The 12145-nt window shown below is 47.8% G+C and overlaps 1 protein-coding gene across 1 annotated transcript in view; it reads right to left on the bottom strand.

The window, feature by feature from the left end:
* Positions 1-3943: 3943 nt before the first annotated feature.
* Positions 3944-12145, bottom strand: part of SNX19 (sorting nexin 19) — a 48641-nt gene continuing 40439 nt past the window's right edge. Inside the window, exons 9-11 of the mRNA XM_065417197.1 lie at positions 6508-6692; positions 5145-5232; positions 3944-4079 (exon numbers count right to left, since the gene is read on the bottom strand). Of these exons, the coding sequence (XP_065273269.1) occupies positions 3944-4079; positions 5145-5232; positions 6508-6692 (409 nt within the window). The remainder of the gene's footprint in view (positions 4080-5144; positions 5233-6507; positions 6693-12145) is intronic.

The following is a 12145-nucleotide window of genomic DNA, read 5'->3' on the forward strand; positions in this document are numbered from 1 at the left end:
ATTCTTCTCTCTAGTCAAACTGGCCAATGTTTGCACAGCAAAAGCTGGTGGTTCTTTACAATTCCAAACTACTGCACTCTCTTCTATGCAAGAATTTGCCTTCTACATTCTGGGACACGCTATTAACCCACTCCCCCATCTCTCCTCAGTCTTTGCTTGTCATCCTCTCTGCTTTATTCTCTTCTTTCTTCATAGTGTGTGGTTTATAGGGATATTTCCCAGTAAATACACATTTTAAATCCACAAGCAGGTATGCATTTTTAGGTAGGGTATTATTATATACAGATTACAATAAGAGCACAGGTCACATGGTACAATATTTGTCTACATTGATATATACAGGTTCTTGGGACAGTACTGATATACACAAGTATGCGCTATAGTAAGTCCACATATAGTTGGTGGTCAGTTTTTGTACCCAGGTGAAGACATGGGGATTTGGTGCAGAATTACAATTCTTGGTTAAGTATGCCGCTGTTATTTTTGCTGTATATACATGAGAGGTTGTTACCTTTCTAGGTATAATAGTTATTTATATTATGGTATAGTCTAGAAGCCCCAACAAAGATTAGGGCCCTGTTGCGCTAGGTACTGTACATACACATAGTGAGAGACAGTCCCTGCCCCAAAGGCAAATGGTAGGTGTGGAAAGATGCTCGGAGATCCATGGACAAAGGGGTAGCACAGCGCAAGCACAAAGCAATAGTGCATTACAACTGCAACTCCTTGACACTAGTCTCCCACCAAAGTTCCCGGTCTCTGGCTATGTCCTTAATAGTCTGCAAGAGGAACTCACCCCACAGGCCCCATATGATGAATGGCAACAGATATAGCAACAGATTTTTGGGGAGGGATAGCTCAGTGGTTTGAGCATTGGCCTCCTAAACCCAGGGTTGTGAGCTCAGTCCTTGAGGGGGCCATTTAGGGATCTGGGGCAAAAATCTGTCTGGGGATTGGTCCTGCTTTGAGCAGGGGTTGGACTAGATAAGATCCCTTCCAACCCTGATATTCTATGATTCTATATATTCATGAAAAGCTGCCCTCAAGTAACTTCAGAGTTCAAGACAGGATATTCAAACCCTCTCGACAGGTGAGAACCCTAGGCTCACCCTCTCTACTGCCCAATCCTATATTCCATGGCTTTAAGGATTGCAAATATCACCCCCTTTCTCCCCTCCGACACTGCAGGATCTGATTTATAGGTGAGGGACTAACCCACCTTCCCACCAACCAGTCTTTTTATTTTGTCCTCTCTGGTTTACATTGGGTACGACCTGAGACATCCAAAACATGAGGTTACGGCCATGCAGCAGACCAAAAAAAACCAAACAAACAAACAGGGAAGCCCCTAGCCAGACCTGCAACAGGGCTCAATAATGTTACATCAGATTGTGGCTGATGGCCTCTTCTCTTAGGGCCTCTTCTAGACTCCTTTAGGGCAAGGCAGGTCAGGATATGCTGTAAACCAAAATTATGGGACAGAGGAGCAAAATAGCAAGCCAAGGAGTGAGGAGGAAGAAGTGAAATGGGATGCTGAAGGGCAATCTGTGGCCTAAGAATAACAAAGAGAAATTGGAGATGGAAAAACCTATTGGGTCCCACCTTCTACTCCACACTTTCTGCCATTGTGGGATGGATTGTCCCCTATGGTATGTTCTCCAATTCTTTACCCAAATTCAGTCTTAAATGACTCAAACAAGGACTTTCTCCCTTTCCACTTGCGAGGCTATTCCTTCCCCTAAGAGATCATGGTATTGTTAGGAAGTTTTCGCTCATAGGCAGCCTAACATTTCCTTTTGCTCAATTTCATCTGAGTCCTCCTTAGCTTTTGGGCTCCCTCAGACCATCCTAAATGACCCCCCTCCCTTAGTGTCTCCCTATGGAAAGAGCAGGGTCTGTGTCTTCAAGGCTACCTGCACTAGTTTACTCACCCTTCCGGCTAAATGTCCTCTACAGTGAAAATGATGCACACCCAAATCCAGCACAATGATTGGGGACTAGTGGGCTCGTGTGATAGGCTAATGCTCTTCCCTTTCAGTTCGTGGGTAATTGAGTATAACCCTTGTAAGAGAGGACAAGCACATCGGGATGTAGTGTAGAATGGAAATGATCGCCATGACCTTGCAGGCCTCTCTCATGCCAGCTCTCCCCCATTATCTATTTTAAACTGTCGAGAATCACAGGAGGCAGGGTCCTCTTGGATGAAAAAGTCCAATGCCAGCCAGACTGTGGTTCGGGACCTGGTGAAATGTGGCCCATGTGCTGGAGAAAATGCAAATACTTTTGTTGATGCTCATGCACCCTGTTCACCTGCTTTAACATTAATTCAACAGCGGGGCACCATAAGCCCATGATGCCACTTGAAGCCTTTGGTATGCTGTAGAGATTGTGACCCAGGGGCATCGTACAGTGATGGGCAATAGATATAGAATACCACCATGTGCTGCTTCTACAACATACCTGGTCTCTAAAGCACTGTGCAAACAACAGGTCAACCCTAACAACACCCCTCCCGATTTGACAGCTAGGGAAACTGAGGCACAACCAGGTTAAAGTGACATGCTCATGGTCACACAGCAAGCCAGGGCAGAGCTGGGGATGGAACCCTGGAGTCCGGACACCCACTGCCTGCTTTAACCACCCTCCCACTTAGCTACCAACGAGAGCTGTATGATAAACTCCTTTGAGCACCAGTGAGGTGATGGATCTCCAAGAACTTGCTGCAAGAGGCAGTCAATGGTTATAGAAACTATTTTATTGCCCATGTGCCTCAGATGAGTCAGTTCCTTTCCTCCACAGAGTAGCCCGGCCACGAGTCAATGGTAGAGATCCTCTGGTGAAGCTGAGATCAGGGACAGTCTCACATTCCAAACAGCACCCGTCCTCCATGCTAAAGAAGCTGCTGCTCGTCTGTGGTGCGGTGCCTGCATCATAACCCTGGGACCCTTAACAATCCCCACTTACAAGACAACATGGGGTGGGGGAGCCATTGCCCCATCATCTTCAATTTTCCCTGCACAGGCAGATGACTTGGGGATGGATGTGGTGCCCTCCAGTTCTGTTTCACCCCAGATCCCTCTCCTCAGCCTGGACAACGAGGGATCTTGAAACAAGATGATCTTGGAGTTGCGATGGTGTGAGGCACCTTCCCCTGCCCCTAAGGCAAGGCAGGAGTTACCCATCACTCCGGAGTTCCCACAGATTTGTATGGACAGCACCAAAGGCAGGAACTCCCCCTGGGGATGTCTTCTTGTCTCCATCTCATCTTTCCGGGGAGGAACAGGGGTGGGATGAGGATTTCTCCACGCACAGACATCCGCCCTGAACGGGAGAAGGTCAGGCAGGAATCTCAGCACCGTCAGCCTTCGTTCAATGAGGAGCTAAGTGGTGAATTCATTTACTGGGGATAAGAGCTAATCCTTCTTCTCTTTGCCTTATATGGCATGCGAGTCGATGGGAGTTCAGATGATGGGACGTCCTGGGGTCATGTCTCTGCACATCAGTGCCAGGGCCCGAAGGCCTCGAACCAACCCTGATGTGCCACCGACCATTCTGGGTCAGGACTACTCAGATTCAAGAGACATGCAGGGCATGAAATTACATCCAAGTAGGATTTGTGGCTGGCCTGGCCTCACTTAGCAGCCTGCTTGCCCCAAGAGAGATCAGGTGCTTTCCCGCCATGAGCTCCTTGCTCTCCATCACATAAGCTATGGAATGGACACTAATGTTACACACAAACATCTCCATCTGCTCACACTGGGCATAGTCAGTCACCCCGCCAACAAGGAGAAGCCTGAAAGAAGCCTCACGTCGGACCGGCTGGGGTAGTTAATTAAGAAACTTCCAGCCCTGTCCAGCAAACACTGAATGCCAGTCACCTGATGCCTATGAATTCTTTTCTCTGCTGCCCATTCTTCTTTGCTGCTGGCAACAGCAGCCCTGGTTAATGTGGGGAAATGCTTGCTGTCTCGAGGCTGTTAGAGACAGATGAAGTTACAGTTGTTGTTTTGGGATGATCATTGGAGTTATTAAGTATCAAAAACTCCAGCAGAACGTCTGAGAGGCAGTAAACCAAGTGCCTGAAAGAGACAGAGGAGAAAACATAGGCTTGTCAATGCAAAGAGACAGAAGTCTGACATGTCTGCTAATAGAGGGAAGTCTGCACTCACTCAAGCAGGGTGTGCACCTGTGTACAAGGCAGCCATTAGAGGCCAAATTCACTGCCGAGCCCCAGGCTGGGGTGCGGGGAAATCCCACACACTAGAAGAGGAGGAGGAAATGCTTCAATGGGTGGGTGATTTTTCCCCCCAAACATTGGTTGCCTGATGCTGCTGAGAAGTTTGGAAGGTTAGAATCAGTCCCAGGAAGAAGGATTAGTACGCAGAATGCAACGGAGGGGCTCAGAGATGCATAATATATTTTTACATAATGCTCAGTGGCGTGCCATCTGTGTATGCAACACATCCACTGCATGCCCACAAAAGCCCTGAATATGACTTCCTGACCGGCTCTGCCCATGGGGACGATTTTGATTCTGATCGAGCTATAAAGTATAAAGAGCAGTGTAACTGTGGCAACGTAGCCAGCGGTAGCAGAGGTATTCTGAGCCATCCAGAGTGCAAACCTGCCAGAAACTGGTGAGTATGTACCCGGCACAGCTCAGCCATGCCTCCGCTACTATGACCCGTGCTACTGCGGCCACACGATTGTTTATATTCACGCTAGCTTGATGAGAGCTAGTGTGAGCATGTGTACACAAGCAGCGGAAATCACACCTGTAGTGTAGACACAGCCAAACTTAAAGCCTTTCCAAATAATGGGACAACCCCAGATTGGATCTGGCTTCGTCTCCTGCCGCACTATTTGTATCAATGAAATCAGCAGATCGGCTGAGATAATTCATAGCCTGTTTAGGTTGATATTTTCTAATCGTCACCTCATGTCAAAGCCTCAGGAGATGAATTTTTGCCGTGAGCCCCCTTGGTCTGAAAGAGTCTACTCATTCCACTGAGATTTTTCATCATTGGAAACTTTCTAACCAGTGGGGTTTTTCAAGGGAGTCCACCGTGCGATGCACTACTTGGTTATTGCATAGCAATGACCGTGGCTTATGGAGGCTAAGAAGGCCCCGTTGTCAAGGCTACCTGTTTATGATGGGTTGCCGTAGTGACTCAAGGACCAGGTTCCAGCTCAGTCGACATCTGCTTGTCCCAAGGATTTCCAGAATTAAGTCTGTTAACATCAGAGAGACACTTTGTCTTTAAAAACCCATGTCTACATTACAATACAGGGCACATTGCACTTGTTCAGGAACTCAGTGGATGTTAAAGGGCTTTTCTACCTGATTAGATGTCCCAAAAAGTAATGCTCCCCCTCCCCCCACTTGGAGAAATACCAGGAAAACACACATCTTAAAGCCCAATCTTAATACCAGCCATAACGTACAGCTCTAGAACCAAATGTAGAAGAGAGCTTCCGGACCAAAGAGACAACCTCCGGCTAATTATAATAAACAGCAGATGGAAAAGAATCTTAACATGCTTTACAAATTATCCACAGATGGATTACTTCACCCACTCCTGAAATGCAGCCACCTCTGGGGTGGACCACACAGCAGCTGTTTTAAAACAGAGGGAAATGTAAATGAACACCATCTGGCCAGCATATCAGGGCTAATGATTGTAGTCGTGTGGAAAAGCGCCCCAATTTTTTTTAAATGATAGCAGAAAGAATTCTGTTTTATACCTCCTCTGAAAGATAGTACCTTCAGCGGAACAGCACCTTCTTGCTGTGCTGGGGCGCTGGCTCCCTAGCGAGTGGCTCTGAAGGAAGAGCATCACCTACTGATTGGCCAGTACTAAAGGCGGGAGATGAGGAGGCCTGTATTTAGAAGTCACCAAATGGCAGGCCCTCTCTCCCTCAGAGCCCTGGACTTTGCTGAGACAACTGTGTGAATTATCTCAAGTAACTCTGGGGCAGCACGGTGGCTGTTCACTTGGAAGTAGTGGGAGCCTTATTGATGGGTCATTTAACTCCTGAGGTGATGTGAATTTGCCAGGTCTTGGATCTTACCGCGGCTGAAAATGGTGTCAAAACTGCACAGAGTTTAGAGAGCGAGAATTGCTATTTTCCAAAGTGTTTCACACTAAACACACCAAAGGGGGGCAAAGAAGGGACGGCTTCAAGTCCATGCCTCCGATATCACGTGTGGGTAAACACAAGCAGGCTCTCTCATGCTCTGAAACCAGATCTCTAGAGGTGACAATGCAATGCGTTCACTTGTGGGGCTCCCCAGCTCTCTGCCTTGCCCTGTTCTCAGGGGTGGCCAATGAGCCTATGACAAACTCCCGTTCGTTTGCAGTGCTCACATTAAGCACTGGTTCCAGGTGTCACTATCGCACCTGCGCGGTGGAATGGATTTCAGAGCCTGATCCCTAAAGAGCCAAGGCCCGTTAGCCAGATACCACAGCTAGAGGCCGTTGGGTGTTTATCGCGTGGCAAACTCACCAGGAAGGAGTCCCATCAGGCTCTGCAAGGCCTGCTGTGCCGTCGCCTCCTTCTGCTCCTGCGTCCTGAAAGGTTTAGGCACCGCTGGTAAGACTCCCCCGGGCCATATGGATTCCTGCAGCAATCGGAGGTACTGGACCCAGCGCTGAGTGCAGGTCAGGTTAGTCACCTGCACTTCCAGCCATCTGCAGGCAGACAGGGGGAGAGAGAGAGAGAAAGGTGAAAGACGGCTACAGTGGGAATTAGCTCGTGAGCCTCCCGCTGATCTGGGTCTCCTGGAGAAGGGCTGATGGGCTTTATAAAATGCTACCCCCTTCACAGCAACGGCCCACAGGGTATCGCAGCCACTTCACAGCCATTAATTAGCTGCTCCTCCTCACTCACCTGCGAGGCAGGTAGAGATGGATACCCCCATTCTACAGATGGGAAAACGCAGGCACAGAGCACAAGGGCCAGATTAGGGACGCTCTTGCTTCCACTGCGGAGGAGTTACTCACATGATGTCAATAGAGCTACTCATGGAACTGGCCCCCGATGGGACCCTGGCCTGTGCTATACAGGTCAGACTAGCCCTTGAAGCCTGTGGATTGCTCTAGCTCTTAACGAATGGCTTGAGGGCAGATTATGGCACAGATGGGAGTAGAGCCCAGGGCTCCTTGCTCCACGTCTGGTGCCTTATCGCCAAGAGCATCTTTAACGCTTTTGGTTTCAGAATCAACCCAGCTCAGAGACCCCCCCCCCCCTCAGCCAAAGCCAAAAACAGGCATTCTTGATGCTTCACTGTAAAGATAAGACAGCTCCCTGGGGATCTGGAAGCCCCCAAGCAGCAGCATCCCCTAAGCTGTGGTAGCAGAGGGGAGTATGCTGTATTACCAGTTTTCCTCCCCTCCCTGATCCCATTGCCAGCACAGCCTGGCGAGGGAATCTGGTCTGGTGTTGAGTGCCTTCCTCGTCCTGTCCCTCTGCTAGTAGAGAAAGTCAACGCAGGACCCCATGTGGTGCTTTGCCATTGCTTGTGCCAAAAGCCAGCCCCCATTTGGGTTGGGGGAGAGTGAGTAAAGGCTAAGGGGAGATGCTTGGGAATAGAAGGGGCTGGAGGACTCTAAGGAGACAACTGAAGGTCTTTAGTAATGCTAGTTCTTAAGACCAAAGCTATAACTTCCTAGGGCAGGGAGGTGAAACTGTCCTTGTGTTTTGTACTCATCTCCTTTGCCGGCTTTCCCTCCCCTCCTCTTCAGTTCTGCTCCTCTCCATCTCTGGAGGGCAGTGAAATCATTGCAACTTGCATCCAAAAATCTATGCCGTACATCTATTAAAAGGAAAGTTATGTACCCTCCAAAAAAACTTCGCACTGGACCTCCTGCTGGGACAGGACTGTGCCCTTTATATGGTAACAACCTGCAAATCCTGAGGCTACAGCCACGGGAATATCATTCCGGATAGGAGCCGGGAGGCATGTGCAGCCAGTGCAGGAAAGGTTCATTGACACCACCCATGCTGGCCAGAAAATGTTACTAAATCAAGTTTGGATCCCCAGACTCCAAGACATTACAGCACTCTCCCAAGTACCAGAAAAATGCCTCTGCAGTCAGCCAGCCATCAGCTTCGGAGCTCTCCCTGCCCGCAAAAATCAGCCATGCAGGGTGGAACCCTTTAGGCCTCCTGGGGAAGCATGATCTTAATCCTGATGCTGCTCATGTCAATGCCATGACTCCCACTGACTTCAGCAGAACCAGGACGCAGCTCCAAGGCACTGAAAAGACCAGTGCAATACCGCCGGCTGTGGGAAACTTGCAGCCCCTCTCTCCTCAGTCTGTGCCAGCAGAGGGCTCTACAGGAAACAGTGGAGTGTTGACTATGGGGAAAGCTTGCAATTTCTCCAGGCCTTCCGTTTCCCACCTCCTATGGTTCTAGAGTCTGGGATTCAGCCCGAGCCTGGAAGTCTACACAGCAATGAAACAGCCCAGCAGCCCAAGCCTTGCAAGCCCGAGCTGGCTGGCATGGGAAGCCGTGGGTGTCTAGTTGCTGTGTAGACGTACCCACAGAGTCCCAGCAGATAGCAGCCCATGAGCAGCGTCGGGAGACCTGTCCCATTTGGCAGCCTGTGCTGGTGTTCGTAATTCCATCATCACTATGCTCCAGTGGCTTGTAGTACATCCAAGAGCCGGGCCCTGCCAAGACAAACTTTATTTAACCTGCGCTCTGCCAGACTGTCTGCATTCTTCTCAGCCTGGGCATGCTGGCCAAGGGCTTCTTTCCCGGCTTCCAAACGCAAGTGGACAGAACAAGAGCGGCACTAAGAATAGAAACACCCGAAGGTAACTGAGGGAGAAAACTCTGGGTAGTACCAATGGTTGTCAAGGGGCAGGGCTACAGTGATATCATTCCTCATGTGCCCCTGCCTTATGCCCTAAGGAATACATCTCCCTACCAACCGGCTTCCAGGCACCCACGCGCACAGGTATACATATGCGCACATGCTACGAATAAAAGTAAAGAAGACAAGAAAATAAAACCATCTTGGTTCCACAGGGCTGTAAGGTCTTTGTAATCCCGCTCAAAACAGCCCTGTTCCTGGCACTCCTCTGCGGCAGCTGGATGGTTATCCCAGAGACTTGGGGCAGCTGGGGAAAAGATACCATCAGCCGTGCTTCTGTGCGTATTGCCACAGTGCCTTGTGATTCCAACCAGGATCAGAGCCTTCTTATGCTATCCGAGCATGCCCTTGGGATCAATAGGCTAGTTTGCACCAGCCTTAGAGAGCAAGGTAACAAGAGCATCGTCTAGGGCAACAGCACTGTTTGAAAGTGCGTTGGCTTAAACCCAACTTTGCCCCAGTATCAGCACACTTTAACATCTTTAAAAACTTGCTAGCCATGCTTAGTTGGTAATGGTACACTGTAGGGTCAACCACAACCAACACACATGGTTTTCAAGGCGTGGAACTGCACCTACTTTAGGGGCAATGCCATGCTTAAAATCAAGTTAATTAATAGATTTCCAGTGTCTGAGAGGGTCACAGAACTTCGGGGATGTCGGGTTAAAGCTCAGGATTCAGGCCAAGGATCTTTCCGGGGATGTTAGATCAAATTCTTCATTTGGATTAATCTCCACTACATTCAATAACTTTTATGTGCTTGCTTCCTACAAAGAGCAAACATGTTTCCTGGCTGGAACATCATCGAAAGGGAAATTTTAAAGCAAATGTTGCAGAAAGTTAATTTTGAATGTGGGATAGTCAGTATCAGCAGCATAAGCCTGACTCTGAAGACTTACTCTCATCCAGTTAGAGGACAGGATGTGCAAATGGTTACAGGCCATAGATCTTGTGATTATAAAGCCCAGGATGGGGAGGGGGTTATTTTGTACACGCTTTGATTTTCTATTTTCAGTCTAGCTCCGTGCTTCCCAAATTGGGGACTGGGTGCAGGAACAGAGGAGAGGGCTGATCCAGATTCGCTCCCCGTGTGCTCCTGCTGCAGTGGGCAAAGCAGCAGATAGCTCTTCAAAAGGTGCCCAAGTTTCCACCCTGCTCCTAAGGCAGCCCCTAATGCAGCCAGTTTCAGGAGCAGCTCATATGGGTAGGGATGCAGCCTGCTGTCCCAGTTGTGCTCAGCTGCACGAGCACACATGTCCTGGCTCCTTTTGATCCCCAGTGGGCTCCACTGTTCCAAACAATCTGTTGGCTCCGGTGGGCTGGGGACCAGAAAGATGGGGAAGCCCCACAGAGGGAGAACTGAAAAGAATCAACATTAGAAAGCGAGATGAGAAAAAGAAAGAAAGGAGCCACACAGGTTGAGGAGAAAAAGAAAATGAAGGGACAATTGTGGCACAGCCAATGGGGGCTCCCTTCTACCATCCCATTCAAGGGTGGATCTACCAAAAAAAGGCTGGGAAGGTAGGAATTGCTAGACAAAATTGGACATGGGTTCCATCTAACCCAGCGCATTCCTTCCCTGAGAGTGGCTGTCATGGGATAAGAGGGAAGGTCCTCTCATGGATCAGTAACTGGTTAAAAGATAGGAAACAAAGGGTAGGAATAAATGGTCAGTTTTCAGAATGGAGAGAGGTAAATAGTGGTGTCCCCCAGGAGTCTGTACTGGGACCAGTCCTATTCAACATATTCATAAATGATCTGGAAAAAGGGGGAAACAGTGAGGTGGCAAAATTTGCAGATGATACAAAACTACTCAAGATAGTTAAGTCCCAAGCAGACTGCGAAGAGCTATAAAAGGATCTCACAAAACTAGGTGACTGATCGACAAAACGGCACATGAAATTCAATGTTGATAAATGCAAAGTAATGCACATTGGAAAACATAATCCCAATTATACATATAAAATGATGGGGTCTAAATTAGCTGTTACCACTCAAGAAAGAGATCTTGGAGTCATTGTGGATAGTTCTCTGAAAACAACCACTCAATGTGCAGTGGTAGTCAAAAAGGAGAACAGAATGTTGGGAATCATTAGGAAAGGGATAGATAATAAGACAGAAAATATCATATTGCCTCTATATAAATCCATGGTACGCTCACAACTTGAACACTGTGTGCAGATCTGGTTGCCTCATCTCAAAAAAGATATATTGGAATTGGAAAGGTACAGAAAAGGGCAACAAAAATGATTAGTGGTGTGGAACAGCTTCTGTATGAAGAGAGATTAATAATACAGACTTTTCACCTTGGAAAAGAGATGACTAAGAGGGTATATGATAGAGGTCTATAAAATCATGACTAGTGTGGAGAAAGTAAATAAGGAAGTGTTATTTACTCCTTCTCATAATATAAGAACTAGGGGTCACCAAATGATATTAAACAAAAGGAAGTATTTCTTCACACAATGCACAGTCAACCTGTGGAACTCATTGCCAGAGGATGTTGTGAAGGCCAAGAGTATAACATGGTTTAAAAAAGAACTAGATAAGTTCATGAAGGATAGGTCTATTAATGGCTATTAGCCAAGATAGGCAGGGATTGTGTCCCTAGCCTCTGTTTGCCAGAAGCTGGGAATGGGCGACAGGCGATGGATCACTTGATGATTATCTGTTCTGTTCATTCCCTCTGAGGCACCTGGCATTGGCCACTGTCGGAAGACAGGATACTGGGCTAGATGGACCTTTGGTCTGACCCAGTATGGCCGTTCTTATGGGCAGACAGGAGCAATATCTTAGATCATTAAAGGTTCATGAGCAAAAATGCCTCTGCTTTAGCCATTTTATTTGCTGCATGAGGCAGGTTGGATCAATTAATGGAAAACCCCAGATGACTCAAACCCAAACTGCTGTGGCAAGCTGACATTACCATCAAGCAGACCTATTGCGCTAAAATCCAGTACTCAGAGATACACCAAGGCCACACACTAATTAAGGGTTAATATTTCTCATGCATGAACTTAAATGTGTAAAGCTGCCAATCTGGCACCTTTCACCAGCGCTAAATTCACAAGTAATTTTTTTGTGCTATTAAAGCACTAATATTTTGAGGTAGACACCCAGACGAGACACACACAGAGGAAATCAGGTAGAAATAAACCCGCTGACAAACACAAATAGAGCTGGCTTTATTTTGGATGGCTGATAAGTTGCTATTTCCACTCTGGTATTTTACACAGAAATAGGGCCCCAAAAGAAATTAAA

This window comes from Emys orbicularis, chromosome 15 (assembly GCF_028017835.1).
Source record: "Emys orbicularis isolate rEmyOrb1 chromosome 15, rEmyOrb1.hap1, whole genome shotgun sequence".
In the NCBI taxonomy this organism is placed as follows: domain Eukaryota; kingdom Metazoa; phylum Chordata; order Testudines; family Emydidae; genus Emys; species Emys orbicularis.